The 16,347-nt window shown below is 36.3% G+C and overlaps 1 protein-coding gene across 4 annotated transcripts; it reads right to left on the minus strand.

The window, feature by feature from the left end:
• Positions 1-187: 187 nt before the first annotated feature.
• Positions 188-15,824, minus strand: fam118b (family with sequence similarity 118 member B). 4 transcript variants are annotated; one of them, XM_079374598.1, is made up of 9 exons: positions 15,804-15,824; positions 14,927-15,204; positions 10,490-10,579; positions 9,824-10,076; positions 5,845-6,072; positions 4,422-4,550; positions 2,190-2,499; positions 2,040-2,105; positions 188-1,755 (listed from the first exon to the last, which is right to left on the minus strand). In XM_079374598.1, exons 2-9 carry the CDS (start codon positions 15,202-15,204, stop codon positions 1,742-1,744), a joined length of 1,368 nt encoding a protein of 455 aa, XP_079230724.1. In that variant the 5' UTR covers positions 15,804-15,824; the 3' UTR covers positions 188-1,741. The 4 variants fall into 4 exon arrangements, with proteins under 4 accessions (XP_079230724.1, XP_079230725.1, XP_079230726.1 ...); XM_079374599.1 differs by lacking the exons at positions 14,927-15,204; positions 15,804-15,824 and adding an exon at positions 11,550-11,845 and having other exon boundaries at positions 188-1,928; XM_079374600.1 differs by lacking the exons at positions 14,927-15,204; positions 15,804-15,824 and adding an exon at positions 11,550-11,844.
• Between the last annotated feature and the right edge of the window lie 523 nt (positions 15,825-16,347).

The following is a 16,347-nucleotide window of genomic DNA, read 5'->3' on the forward strand; positions in this document are numbered from 1 at the left end:
GCTTTATCAAGCAGCATAACGGATTGTTTTTGCACAGCTAAAGTAACTGGAAGCAGATGACACCGGAAGTTTCGTATATTCATATTACAAATGGCCACTCTTGCTCGTAATTTAAACATAATGTGTGTAGATGTAATTCTTGAAAACACATTCACATGTGTGCGCTCTCATTAACGACAACACATTTGGTACCAAACAGATGCTTTATTTTAAAATAGCATATAAATACCTAAAAGACATTTGTGGACAGAGATGATAAAACAGTGGACCACTGGAGTTAAAATACAAAAAGTGTATAAACAACTGTTTACATGTCTTTTTTGAGCATTACTGACCAAGCATTTATGACTATAAATGGGACTGTCAAAAGTGCAATAAAATGTATTGAAAGTCATGTGGGTTGAGAGGAATGATGGCATCATATCATTATTCTCATTAGTCTCGTGAAAAGTTCAAGTAGATTCATGGAAGCTGAGATGCTTCTATAAGTAAAGCCTGAGAAATCACATCAATTTTGAGTCACACCTCAGTCACTCTGACGAGATGTTTATTGCATTTCCTCATTACAGAACAGATTTAGTAATAAAAGAAATATCCTAAGTCATATTTCAACCAATAAAAATGTCTGTGTGTGTAGTGTATATGGAAACTTGTTTCCACAACAGAATAAAAAAATATTAAAAAGGTAATTGCAACTTTTTTTATAACAAATCTGACTTTTTTCTTAGAATTCGGAGTTTACATCTCACATTTCTATATACTGTAATTCTCAAAATACTCTATATGGAAGCTTGTTTCTGCCACAGAATAAAAATAAAAGTAATTGCAACCTTTTATCTCACAATTCTGAATTTTTTTTCTTGCAATTTTATTAAAATCATTAATTCATTATTTATTACAGCAAATGCTATCATTAAACATTCAATTGTACTGTACTATGTAAAGTAGTACTAAGAATTTTTTTTAAATGAGGGATTTTTCACATTACAGTAATCCGAATTTGAAGTTGGGCAATGATTAGGTGTGATAAAAATACGTTGCAATCCAAAATTACATATGAATGAATTAGATTAGAACCAATTAGGCTATGCTTAAGCGAGTGTGCAGTTGTTCTCATCTAATTGGTTCATATGTATTTTTTTTTCCTTCAACTGCATTTGCTTCGCCTTACTTGCAATGCAAAATTAACCATGTTAACAGTTAAATATACATACATACACACACACACACACACACATATATATATATATATATACACATATATACGCACACACACTTATTTAGTGTGTGAAATATGACATGGACATTTCTTGATAAATTTTGTGAGGTTCACACAATCAATTTTAATATTGCTGGTGCTTTTACTGATATGAAAAATGGAAAGTGAGGCTGCATTACTAACACTCCTGTTCAAATGTTTTGGTATTTGACAGCACATGTTTAAGATCAGACTGCCCTGAATCATTCTTGTCCAAACTTCACTTAAAACCACATAAAAAAAAAAAAAAAAATCTCCCTCACTCACATGAAGAGTTTCATCAACATTTTCCGAGTGGCAGGAGTTCACAGTTTGCTTGGTGGTGCTTTTACTGACGCCTTTCCCGTGTGAAGCGAACCGGTACTGGCGGCGCTCGGTTGAAGTATGAGAAATGAGTCTGTTGTGCGTGAAGATCTAGTCATACCAGATCCGAGCGGAAGGGGACGGCGGAGCTGTGGAAACGTTCCTAGACTGCCACTTGTGTCACGAGTGGTAGTCTGGACAGGGAAAGAGGAAGAGCTACAATGAAGGTCTCGTTACAACAGTGTGTATCAGCCGATTTCATCACGGGAAGCCACGGGTGCAGAGGAGTACAGTGGGAAGGTGAGAATAAAACAACAACAGAAGCCCTTGTGCTGGATTCATGTTTCTATCGTTCTAAAAGCATGCACTGAAGCAAAGAAGGGAAAAGGAAAAAATGCATTGTCATGCTCCAGTCAAATGCCCAAACTGCCTTTAGCATGTAAACTGGTTGAGGTGCCAACACAAAAACTGTCCTAACCTTGCAGGAGGTTTTTCTGGGTCGTAAAGCCATTTTGACTTTCTTCGCCTTGTGAGATGGGAGATCCTGAATTAATCCAGCAAATGAATCGGTGAAAAAAAAAGAAACATCAGTTGCATGTAACGCATCTAAAAAGTGAAGACAACTTACCCCAGCCATTGGTGACCACATCCCGGTCCACATCCCGGTTGCAAATCTCATTGGCCAGTCGTTCAAAGTACTCCGGCAGGTCGGCGTATTCGTTGCCGTACGAGATGACCTTAATGCCCTTGTCCAGCATGTTGTCTCGGAGCTTCTTGAATTCGCCCACATCCTCTCGCCGCACCAGCATGAAATGCTCAAGGTCAGACTTGTGTTTGACTGCTTCGAGAAACAGTGCCTGGAAGGTGGTGTCATCCACTGTCCTCCCGCAGCCCAAGAACACAAAAGACTTGGTTTCATAGAGTTTCTGGATCTCCCTCTGCAAAAACATGCAACAATGTAACAACTGACACTGTGGACTGATATGACTCTCCTTACACTTTGAACACATGTCAGTCCACTCATCTTCTTAAAAATAAATAAATAATTTAAAAATATATATAAAATTGAACGTAGTTAATGCTGGAGCGGGGCTAGGGTTGGCAACCCCACTCACAACTGCTTGCGTCTGTCTCTTTTTTTTCTCATGGCGCACAGACCGTCTTTACGACCACATCAAACGGGAGACTTTTCAGATGAGTAGTTAAACAAGTGCGGATAACAAGTACGGAAAACGTTACAGGTGACGAGGAGCTTCAGTAGAACATCAGTGAACTGCAGTCAGATGAGATGTTGTCAGTACATGTCAGTAAAAACTAATCTTCCTCTCCTGTCCGCCGTTAATACTCTGCTTGTTTGCACATTAATTTGAATATTGCATGTGAAATTATTGCAATTATTGTAATATAAAAGTATATTTTCAAACTTTAATGTTAGGTGAGATTAATTGCGATTAGAAAAATGTGCGATAGATTAGTTCAAATGTTTTAATCAATTGACAGCACTAATTTGTATATATATCTTGAATGATTAATCCTCATTTTGGGGGGAGTTGTACCACATAACATTTTAAACCTGAAATAACCTTGCCTTAAATGTCTAATTTTTTAGAAAATCGCATTTGTGATTTAAAACTATTTTAAAACATTCAGGTTTGCTGTGCTTGTTTGTAGGGCTGCACAATTTGTAAAGTTGTGTGATTATATATCATTATGACTATAAAATAATGTATAATATAAAACAATAATAATACATACATATGTGACCCTGGATCACAAAACGAGTCATAAAGGTCAATTTTTCAATTGTTGCATTATCTGAAAGCTGAATAAATAAGATTTTCATTGATGTATGGTTTGTTAGGATCTGACAATATTTGGCCGAGATGCAACTATTTGAAAATCTGGAATCTGAGGGTGCAAAAAAATCTAAATATTGAGAAAATCGCCTTTAAAGTTGTCCAAATTAAGTTCTTAGCAATGCATATTACTAATCAAAAATTACGTTTTGATATATTTACGGTAGGAAATTTACAAAATATCTTCATGGAACATGATCTTTACTTAATATCCTAATGATTTTTGGCATTAAAGAAAAATCAATAATTTTGACCCACAATGTATTTTTGGCTATTGCTACAAATATACCCCAGCGACTTAAGACTGGTTTTGTGGTCCAGGGTCACATATATATATCTTACATTGTATTATCATCATCACAATGATTATTTTTAATGCTACTACAACTACAGTTACATTACTAATATTTTTGGTCTTAATTTCTTCATTTTCAAACATTAAACCATCAACCTTTTATTTTGACAGAAAACCACACGGAGCCCTTAATAAGCACAGTGCCACCCTTCACCCTTTACTTTAAAAAACACAGTGGATTTACTTAATTAAAGTACAATTTGATAACCGCACTGAGCCATATCATAATTTCGGTTTTCTATATCACCCTCACATTTTTTACTATTTCCCTGAAAACATATCAAAATGAATATGAAAGACATTAAAACATTTCAGACATTAAAACATGCTCATCATAGAAGCATAGAAGAGGTGTATTCAAGGTTCGAATTGCATTTTTAAACTGCATTATGTCATAGACCATCATAACATAATAAATTGCTTTTATCAACATCATATAAACTTCATATAATGCTGATAATGCCATCATAGCAGTTTGCATTTGGGTAAATTATTTCAAGGACTGGACAGTGACCAATAAAACCCGCCACAAAAGGGAGTATCTCTTCAGGCCAGAAAGCTTTGGTTCAGTGTCCTCTGCCCCAGTGAATCATCAACGTTCCAGTGGTGACTTCTTTTTTTCTCCTGAGAGCAGAAAACATTCACTCACCATGACTTCTGTGTTCCTCAGAACGTTCTGGTAGCCAGCAGGATGAAGTACAATGCCGCTGGGGTTTGTGTAAACACCGTGAATATGTAGTACGCTCAGTCTTCTCTTCTCCTGAGCCCACTCGAGAACCTGCACACAAACACACAGCACATTTCATACTCCACTGCTCCCAATCCGGCTCCCACTAGGAGCGTCCAGCTGCTTTTAATGACTGCGGGTCCTAATCAAGAGGCATTTGATGGAAAAGGTGCATAAACACCCTGCCTAAAGGCCACGCTATGGAAAACCACACACGGCCTGATGAATAAAGACACAGGGAACTGAACATGCAGTCACTTGTGTTTCCGAGGGCTCTTCAGGTGAGCTGCTGTAGAGCTTACATGCACTAATGCACTACATGACGCTTGGCTTGAGACCATAAGGCTGATTTTATGGCTAATAGCTGAAGCTTTCACTGCTTTGTGCTGAAGGAAATTTATGGCCAAAAGCAAACAGAGATGAACCCAGTGCACTGAACATCTGAGGAACAGCGTTTCACAGCTTTATTTCAAAGCACACTTTGTTTTTAGTTTGTGCTGAAAGCAACTGATGATCTGAGGATGGGTTTTTTTTGTCCCCATAGTCTCTTCTTCAGATATTTGTATCTGTTATTTATCAGTGACTTTTATCAGACATAATGCAATTCAGACTAAATAATCATGCTCTATATGAAGTCACATTGCTGATGGACGGTCAGGTCCTGATGACCTGCCAACAAACATAATTGTTTTATATAGATATGTGTTTTTTATATTGATACTGAATGAATTCTGAAGAAGACTGGAGTAATGATGCAGAAAATTCAGCTTGGCGTCACAAGAATAAATTACATTTGAAAATATATTTAAACAGAAATTATTTTGACAGAAAACCACACGGAGCCCTTAATAAGCACAGTGTGTGTGTGTGTGTGTGTGTGTACATATAAAATTTTGATTTCACAAAAAAAAAAAAAAAAAACTTTGTTAAATGTTGTAATTTATAAGAATGTTTGCTTGACAGATATAATTAACTACTTTCAAAATTACATAAGAACAACATAATTATAATAATAATCACTGTTATAATGATTATTGCGGTCACTTTTTATTTTATACTAATAATCATATGATTTTCACAAGTGGATTTATGCAATTTAGGATTTTTATTATGAATTTAAATAAGTCCTTATTTAATACTGTTGCTTCAGAAAATACATTTCATGGAGAATATATGTCATTTAGATTATTAAAGTATCTTCTTTCATCAACACTACATTTATGCACTGACCACGTGCAAATCTAAAAGTTTGACTTCTTTCACTATTCAAATTGTTAGCGTCCAATAATGCAGTCTGAACTGTAATGCAAATTCACCTCATTTATACAGAAAAAACAGCTGGTACCTTCTTCTCATCTGTGAGATCCAGAGACTCCAGCTTGGTCCCTTGGTGAGCGGCGTAAATCTCTAGCAGATTGTCAAAGTTGGTGGTGAGGACCAGAGCGCCGCTCTCCATCAACTGCAGCACGGAGCGGAGGAGATGTTTCCCAGCGTTCTCCATCTTACACTCCAAGTCATCAAACACCTCGTAGAGGCAGTCTTTAAAAAAGGTGGAGCGTACATTTCCCGTCCTCTACAGAGACCAAAAGAAAGCAATTAGAGATGAATAGAAAAATAAATCAACTTGAGGAGTATTCAAATAGCTCTTTTGGGAATCCATTGTTACAGGAGTCAACCAAAGCAAGCTTTTAGAGGGAAAAATAAGCATTATCTTCTTCAAAGGTCTTGAAATGTTCTCTATGGAACACATCAAGGGAAATTAATTCATATATTTAAGATAATCTTGTAGGCAATGAAATTAGCTTGATATTTACACATGGTGGTGTTCACCAATGCAAACTTCAACCCTGATAATAGGAACCTCATTAGAAACAGAATACTTCAGTCAAATATTTAGGCTATATTTGGAGGTAATAGGAACTCTGCACACAATTTGATTCCCGAGTATGTGAGAGACAGTGGAGAGAGCACTGAGAATAGAGGAGTTTTGACAGCAGTGCCCTTGTCCTGGTCAGACTCAATCTCATTACACTGAGCTGAATTCATTCTCTGAGCCTGGCAGAGGCACATGGAAAACCAGAGACAGTGAGAGAGAGAGAGAGTGAGAGTGAGAGAGAAGTGCTGCTATGAATAGCTTGCAAAATCCACTTTCTCAGGAAGAGGCTAATTATCAGCACCTCCACACCTGACGTGAACTAATGCCTCTGATCTCAGAGGTGTACATGTCTTTCAACTGTTTACACCTGGTATTAACCTCTGTCTCAGTGTCTGATCATATGCGGTCAGCATTAAATACAGATGAAAACCTTTTTTTGTATCAAACCACTCAAATTGCATTAGCAGGGCTCCAGACTGGTTAAAAGTTTTGCACTGTGGAGCCTCGTATGTGTAAACATACCTGGAAATAAAGCTCATTCTGATTCTGAAACAGCTGATTTGAGACCAAAAATATTAATATACAAATTATATTTTTACCAAAATTAATTTAGCATTACATCACTTTGCGGTAAATGGGTGCCATCAGAATGAAATAGCTAATAAAAAAAATTTCTTACAAACATGCAGCTTTTCAATTCACAAAACATTATTTGATGGACTGGTAATGATTATTACTTGTGGATTATTGTGATGTTTTTATCAGCCATTTGGATTCTCATTCTGATGGCACCTCAGACAAAAAAAAAAAAAAAAGTTGAAAGTTGTGAAAACTACATATAATCTGGGACCTTTATACTATGCATGCCATTGTAAAGACTAGAGGTTTATCCCTTACAGCCTTGATTTCATCTGTCAGATTCAATATGGTGTCTACCCTCAGTTTTTTTTTTGTTTGTTTTTTACTTAATGAAAAATAACAGCATTGAGCAACAAGCATTCGGAAATGAGATGAACACGCAATCAATTCTTGGAAGGGTCTGGACTTTTTTGTGCTTATCAACATAGTAACTCAATAGCATTGATGTCTGAATCAAAAAAGCAGTCTGGAAGTCAAGGGTGACTTATATATTCAGGTCCAAACATGTCAAAGCGTAAATGTATATTGACTGGCATCTACTGACTTGCTGCGAACATTACAAAGAATGCATTTCTAAAGAAACATGTAATACCGAAGCTGAATGAACTAGCATCTAGTCAAGGCACGTTATTCTGGAGGTGTGAATCCTGGACGCATGTTCAGATTAGCCTAGTTTTTTGCGCCACTGCTCTGCTCATGAGGCTCAAAACTCTCACAAGTAGGTTAAATCACTGAAAGACCTCACACTAACAATAACAAACAAACTGAGCTTGGAAATTCACTGGATGGAGACAGACAGCAGGCTGATGTTTTTCTAGGATAGTTATTTTGTTGATGTGAATTGTTCAGCTACGACCATACGGCATACGGCCAAGTATGGTGACCCATACTTGGAATTCTTGCTCTGCATTTAACCCATCCAAAGTGCACACACACAGCAGTGAACACATACACACCGTGAACACACACCCGGAGTAGTGGGCAGCCATTTATGCTGCGGTGCCCGGGGAGCAGTTGGGGGTTTGGTGCCTTGCTCAAGGGCACCTCAGTCGTGGTATTGAGGGTGGAGAGAGTGCTGTACATTCACTCTCCAGACCTATAATCCCTGCCGGCCCGAGACTCGAACTCGCAACCTTTGGATCACGAGTCCGACTCTCTAACCATTAGGCCACCACTGCCCCCCCACCACTGAAACCCCAGCACTGGAGCTAAAATTCATTACCTAACTCCCTTTCACAAGCCTAATGCCATTTAAATCCTCTAGTGACACTGGTGGGTTTGGATGCAAATGATACTGAAGCTTGACAATGAAAAACAGGGATAAATCCCTTAGTGCGGTTTTAACAGGGCGACAAAAACAACAACATTGGTGGCATGTGGAAGGGACTAATGATGGACAAACTCGTAGCTGAGTTCTTCAGTTCATGCATTGCTTGGCAGTGGCACTGTGTTCATGATCCACATGTTTATTATAGATCAACAATACAGATTTTTTTCTTCAAGATTTTTCCTTGCCCTGCCACCTTTTCACTGATCACAGAAACATTGTATGTTTAGCAAAATATTTGAAATGTTATTTTTTAATATTACAAATTTACTGCCTAAGATCCATCTTTTAGTCAGTGCTGTTTCTTGTTGATGTGTGAACATAATAAATGACAAAATATATTGTCCTCAAAATATATATAACCAAAGTCTCATCTTTCAGTCAATTTTACAACAAAATTCTAGCAATAAATGTGGTTTTCAACACTTTTAAATGTGGCATAACAGATTGCTGTAACCACATCAGTTTAAGCGGCACGTGAATAAATAATTTCTTCCTCTTTACTACTAGTTCTTGCACAAAATAAACAAACATGAGAAGGTATGTTAAATGAAATAGTAAAGGCAGTGGCTATTTGTACTAAGTGTAAATAGCGATAGATTTTATTTACACCAAGTGAAAATAGCAGTATTTTTTAACGATATGCTGTTTACACTAAGTGCAAATAGCAATGGATTATATTTACACTATGTTAAAATAGCAGCGTTTTCTGCTATTTAGACTACTTATTGCAAATAGTGGCAATTATCTGCACCTCAGTATTGTAGTACATTATAAAACAGTACACAATAATAACGTATTGAGTGTCAATTATACTTTTAATTCAAATTATTAAATGGATGCCACCTTATTGGGACAATAATTTGATTTTTTTCATATTATAACATTTTAATAGTAGAGAAAGTTTGGCAAAAGGCGGATTCAAACTTGGGTCTATCGTGTCAAAAAGCATATGCCTTACTATCTACGCCACTAGAACTGATGTTTGCTGTGCGTCTTTTGTAGTGTTGACTATACCAAAAACAAGTTGGTGGGGGGAGTTAGCTTCTGCCAACAAGGCGGCCTATTTGCACTTAGTGTAATAGTCCAAATAGTAAAACATACTGAAATGTTTAATGTAATTGCTCAATCAGTGCTTGACGATGTCAAGTTAACAGTTTGTAAATTATTATGTTATGTAACAGTTACATTTACCTCAAAAAAGCCATTCACTGTCTATAACTTGATAGTTAGGCCTAACTAAACAAATTTAACTCTAGAAAGGAGCATTTTGCTAAATGCATGCACTAAATGTATCCATGAAATGTAGTTAACCATTAAAATGTTAATATTTCTAATATCTTTTGCCAAATGCATGCTTGTAAATGTACCATTGACACTTTAAATAAAATAAATAAATATATATACATATATAGATAGAGAAAGAGAGAGAGAGAGAGAGAGCTTTCATAAGTGGTAAGAAAATGAAAAACAACATTTTACCGGTGAAAGTTTCTGGATAAGGTCATGAGCAACATGCACCAGGTTCTTGTCCTCTTGCAGACTTTTCTGGAAGCGGCGGCTCTCTTCCTCCTCAAGCAGATCAAAGTCATTGGCAGCATCTAGCAGCGCCTGGATCAGACCTTTCCAGGAGCGCAGCGCAGGCACCTGAGGAGCTACAGCTGAACTCACCCCCGTGCCGATCACCAACACCAGCTCAGGAGCACGCTTGGTCTTCAGGCTGGGCAACAACTTCCTTTAGTCAGCGGAGGAGGAGGAAATGTAATCAGGTCAGAGGAAACACGCATATGGACAGAACTACGCTACAAGGTTGCATGCAAAGCATGGCTTAACCTGACTTCAAAAATATGATCTGAAACTTTTAAACAAACAATCAATAAAAGGAGGTCCTTATCTATAAGAAAAAAGTCAACCTTATTAGCAACCTTATCACAGAATTGTCATTTTTGGGTGGACTATAATTTTTTCAAAGAATAGGAAAAACCTATCTGGCGAAGTCATTCTTATTAGGAAGTACAGGTCTTTGAAAGATCACATGTTCATCAGAACAGGTCAGCAAACAGAAGCTGACTTCAATGAAGAATATTTGGCTTGCCCTGGGAATGTGCTGGCAGTAAAGCAAGACACGAACATCTGTTGTTTTCATACCTGGCCTTCTTAGCCACTGTGTCGCCATCCTCAGAGTCATGGGAAGGACGCTTCTCTGTCTTCACTGTAACAACAGAGGCCATTCGACTCCTGAGAAACAAAGTACAATTCATTTATAAAGCAACAAATATTGCCCAAAAGGCTAAACAACAGATAACAGACAGATAGAATTCATTTATAGGCAATACTACACAGTATCACACTACATATAAACACCCAGTGAATTTAAGATTAGTGTTGTTACCAGGAATTAATTAGACCAACGTCAAGGGCTCATTTAGAAGGTTAATGAAGCTGAATTTAATGAATTGCCTTTGTTATCTTGACATTGAAAGAGATGTATTCTCCTCTGGCTGGAGGAACAGTTTTTAGAGTATTTACATGCATATGATGCGAGGACGAAATCTGAAGATGCTGCAGTCATTTGTTCACTCAGGAGCTAACAGATGTTAGTGCATATCTCTTTTCTTTCTATTTTCTCTTAGTTTTTCTTTCAAATTCATGCCATGACAGATTGGGGTGCACATAAAAGGCCCAAATAATCAATCATAACCTACAACAACAAACACTGACTAGACATGCAATACTGCCTCTTAAGATAGCAAGCTAACAGGCTAGCTACAATTGTATTTTTAGCCTCTTATAATTGTATTATCATAAAGTAATAACTTTTTTTTCTTGAATCCTATCCATTACAAATAGTAATAACGTAATTATTATTCTGAAACACGTTTTGGTTGTTTTAGTTTAGTTGAAGTGGTCATTCACCTGCTGCTTTTCTTCCATATGTGACACAATACAGCTTTAGCATACAGGCTAATATTACACCATTGTCTATATGGATGCTATTTATCTCCAAACTACAAGACTAACAAAACAAAAATTAATAAATCGTATACTTTTAAGATACACGTCGTGGGAAGGCGAGATAACGGGAAAGAGATTTTACCAATTCGCTAACTTACATCAAAAGACTAAAAGAAAGTAAGTTAACGTTAACGACAACAGTACCGAAACAAAAAGTAACGTTATATCTCGAAAGATTCAAAACACGACTTACCCGGATGAACAGAGAAAAAATGAGGATCCGAGTAACTTACGTTACTTTCTTAGATTTACTCGAGGCGTTTACTAATGATAGAATAAAACACTACAAATATAAACTCTCTTTTTTTTTAATCGAACAAACTTTTAAATGGCTTCCTATATAAGATCTCAATACCAGCAGGGTATCAGTGTCAGTCAGTCTTCAGAGTCTAATAATGAATCAGTTCAGCTTCAAGCGAAGTACCGGTCTACAGACTTTCCTCCGAGTCTTGTGTACACAAGCTCAGGCTTTACACGTGCCCGCGCATCACAGCGGATGTGCACGCCCCCGCGTGTGTCTATGGAACGTCACACACACACACACACACACACACACAGGCGGTGGCTCCAAACACAACAGTCAGCCAGAGTAGTAATTTTCATTAAATGATGCGAGTAATATCATAAAACAATTAGTGCTGTCAAATGATTAATCGCATTAATACATAATATATGTGTGTGTACTGTGAATATTTATTATGTATTAATACATACACATACAGTGTATATTTTGAAAATATTTAGATGTATATACATTTATATATTTATATTCTTATATTTTATATTATATATAAATATATTTAATATATAAACATAACACATTTTTCTGAAATATATACATGCATGTGTTTGTATTTATATATACATAATAAATATACACAGTATACACACACATATTATGTAAACAAAAACTTTTGTTTTGGATGAGATTAATCTCGATTAATCATTTGACAGCACTAAAAAAAATATATATATATATATATATATATAGTGGTGTGAAAAAGTGTTGGCCCCCTTCCTGATTTTATTTTTATTTTTTTGCATGTTTGTCACACTTTAATGTTTCAGATCATCAAACAAATTTAAATATTAATCAAAGATAACAGAAGTAAACACAACATGCAGTTTTTAAATGAAGGTTTTTTTTTTATGAAGGGAAAACAAAATCCAAACCCACATGGCCCCTTAAAATGAAAACCTAACTGTGGTTTATCACACCTGAGTTCAGTTTCTCTAGCCACACTCAGGCCTGATTACTGCCACACCTGTTCACAATCAAGAAATCACTTAAATAGGACCTGCCTGACAAAGTGAAGTAGACCAAAAGATCCTCAAAAGCTACACATCATGTTGAGATCCGAAGAAATTCAGGAACAAATGAGAAAGAAAGTAATTGAGATCTATCAGTCTGGAAAAGGTTATAAAGCCATTTCTAAAGCTTTGGGACTCCAGCGAACCACAGTGAGAGCCATTATCCACAAATGGAGAAAACATGGAGCAGTGATGAACCTTCCCAGGAGTGGCCGGCTGACCAAAATTACCCCAAGAGCGCAGCGACGACTCATCCAAGAGGTCACAAAAGACCCCACAACAACATCTAAAGAACTGCAGGCCTCACTTGCCTCAGTTAAGGTCAGTGTTCATGACACCATAAGAAAGAGACTGGGCAAAAATGGCCTGCATGGCAGAGCTCCAAGACGAAAACCGCTGCTGAGCAAAAAGAACATAAAGGCTCGTCTCCGTTTTGCCAGAAAACATCTTGATGAGCCCCAAGACTTTTGGGAAACTACTCTGTGGACTGACGAGACAAAAGTTTAACTTTTTGGAAGGTGTGTGTGTCCCATTACATCTGGCGTAAAAGAAACACAGCATTTCAGAAAAAGAACATCATACCAACAGTAAAATATGGTGGTGGTAGTGTGATGGTCTGGGGCTGTTTTGCTGCTTCAGGACCTGGAAGACTTGCTGTGATAAATGGAACCATGAATTCAGCTGTCTGCCAAAAAATCCTGAAGGACCATGTCCGGCCATCTGTTTGTGACCTCAAGCTGAAGCGAACTTGGGTTCTGCAGCAGGACAATGATCCAAAACACACCAGCAAATCCACCTCTGAATGGCTGAAGAAAAACAAAATGAACATTTTGGAGTGGCCTAGTCAAAGTCCTGACCTGAATCCTATTGAGATGCTGTGGCATGACCTTAAAAAGGCAGTTCATGCTCGAAAACCCTCCAATGTGGCTGAATTACAACAATTCTGTCAAGATGAGTGGGTCAAACTTCCTCCACAGCGCTGTAACAGACTCATTGCAAGTTATCGCAAACGTTTGATTGCAGTTGTTGCTGCTAAAGGTGGCCCAACCAGTTATTAGGTTTAGGGGCAAACACTTTTTCACACAGGGCGATGTGGGTTTGGATTTTGTTTTCCCTTCATAATAAATAACTTCATTCAAAAACTGCATGTTGTGTTTACTTGTTATCTTTGATTAATATTTAAATTTATTTGATGATCTGAAACATTAAAGTGTGACAAACATTCAAAAAAATAAAAAAAAAATACGGAAGGGGGCCAACACTTTTTCCCACCACTATATATATATATATATATATATATATATATATATATATAAAACATCATAACTTAAACCGCTTTCAATGGAAGCCCATTTCAGTCAAAGAAAACAAAATATATATAATTGCGACTTTTTATCTCCCAATTCTGACCATTTTTTCTCGCAATTGTGAGTTTACATCTTGCAATTCTGACTTTTTTTCTCAGAATCGTGAGATAGGCTATAAACTCGCAATTGCAAGTTATAAAGTCCAGTTCTGAGGAGGAAAAAAACTCCCAAATAACTCATAACTACAAGTTTATATCACACAATTTTGTGCACCAACGAAAATAAAGCCCTAGGAGAACTGTTGTGTGTCTCTGATCAACACAGCGGTGTTTCATTAATAAATCCATGTTTTTAAACGAATCGAGTGAATAAGTGATTCAGTAAGCCATTCATAAGGCAGCCACTTGCTTCGTTTCTGAATGTATCAGCCGTTTGAAAAAATCCATTGAATGAATGACTGAATGACTCGCTTATTAAGACAGCTTTGCCACCACCTACTGGTGCTTTTAGTTTTATATTTAGACTAGGCCTATCATTTCTTTTTTTTAGATAATTTCATATTTTACTATTCATTTGTATTTTTGTATACTGAATTAAAATATTTATTTCTAAAGTTACTTTTTTGTAATGTCTATTCATAGTTTTTTCTAAATTAACACAAAGATAACCATTATCTTTAAAAAGTTTATCTTTAATTAATAGGCATGATGTGCATGTTAAATAATTAATCTCAAATTATAATTGATTACTTAATCTGCACATTATGTAATTAATAACATTTTTAAAAATGATCACTTTTAATCATTTTAAAACATAAAAAATACAGTTTGTATTAGGCAATTATGAGAAAAACAGTCGAAATTGGGAAAAAAAAAAGATAAAATGTTGCAATTACCTTTTTTATTATTATTATTATTATTAATTGGCGGAAATTGGCTTCCAAGCGTTCTACCTTGATTCTGTAGGTGCCTGTTCAAATTCATTGCCGTCTTTTGGACTAATCGTGTTTTCCAGCATTCGTTTTCTTTGTCTTCTTCTCTCTTGTGCTTTTCTCCATTGGTCTCTTTTGCTTTGTTTCTCGCTCTCACTCAGCTCTGCGACTGGCTTCACCTTCCCATGTCTTATTAGTCTGTACCAGGCCTCTCTTTGCTTTTCTAAATATTGTGCCCTTCTTGATGGGTCAGCATCGCGTCGAGCCCGGTATCTTCTCTGTTTCTCTGCAGCTGACATCTATAGAAATCATGGAAAGTGTCGATTATGCACTTACTGTTTTTTTAATAATGGATCACATAATACCGTTCAAAATTTGGGATCAGTAAGATTTATGGTTTTGAAAGAAATGAATACTTTTATTCAACAAGGATGCATCAAAGTGAGATTTATAATGAATAATGCGGTTAAATGAACTTTCTATTCATTAAAGAATCCTTAATGAAATGTTTAACAGTATTTATAAGCACGACTGTTTTCAACATTGATAATATTAATAAGACTAATGTCTTTCTTGAGCTGCAAATTTGCATATTAGAATGATTTCTGAAGGATGACACTAGAGTAATAATAAATTACATTTTAAAATATATTCAAATAGAAACCTTTTTCTGTTAATTCCAATAATATTTCACAAATCTTACAGACCTCACTATGAACAGTAGTGCACTCAGTTAGGCTATTACAAGTATAGTTACACAACACAAAAACAGGCTTAAATATAAAAATGATACTGATTCATGTCTATGACTAACATTGCTGAGTAACATTGTTGACAGGTAGCATAGCTGACACACTTGTCTTTTTTATGGCCAGACGCAGCATAAAAGTCCACTTACCAGATTGTTTTCAAAATGCCTGTCACTGAAAGGCAGTGCAATCATGTGATGCAAGTCACATGGTTTTGGGACAAACTATTGCTCAGTTACATGGGGGTGTTGTATTAGTAACTTAGTTGACAAAATAGTGAGCTACTTATGTTGATAATAGAAGAAATATGACTGTTGTATATATATTAGATAATATTGGATAAATAGTGTTTAATGTTCTGTCCTTTTGGTAAAAAATCTGCTTAGAACTTCATTAAAAAAATATTTTTATAAATAATAAAATATAATAATTTACAGCATTGGCAAACAGGTAACTCAATGGCAGATGGCTGAAGAAAGAGCTCTGTAAGTTGCTCCTTTTATAGCGGTTGAGTGTCAGTGAAAGTAGGATATGTTCCCATTCAAATGCTGCCTACAATAAAAAAGTTAATGGGTTAATAGCATGGCACGCTCTATTTTGGACCGGTCATGATGTGCCTGTGGTTAATGTAGCTTTAAGTTGTTTTATAGCCTCTTGCGTAGAGACATGAGAGCATCCTTACTTTTCAGTACT

Source organism: Barbus barbus (assembly GCF_936440315.1).
Source record: "Barbus barbus genome assembly, chromosome: 23".
NCBI classification, from domain to species: domain Eukaryota; kingdom Metazoa; phylum Chordata; class Actinopteri; order Cypriniformes; family Cyprinidae; genus Barbus; species Barbus barbus.

Bases quoted from the DNA above. Each gene is read 5' to 3' on its own strand.
- fam118b (XM_079374598.1), bottom strand. From the start codon at position 15,204: ATGTCAGCTGCAGAGAAACAGAGAAGATACCGGGCTCGACGCGATGCT. The intron at 10,077-10,489 runs GTATGAAAACAA...CGCTGACTAAAG, and splicing joins ACAGTGGCTAAGAAGGCCAG to GAAGTTGTTGCCCAGCCTGA. The intron at 2,106-2,189 runs GTAAGTTGTCTT...GGATTAATTCAG, and splicing joins TGTGGTCACCAATGGCTGGG to GATCTCCCATCTCACAAGGC.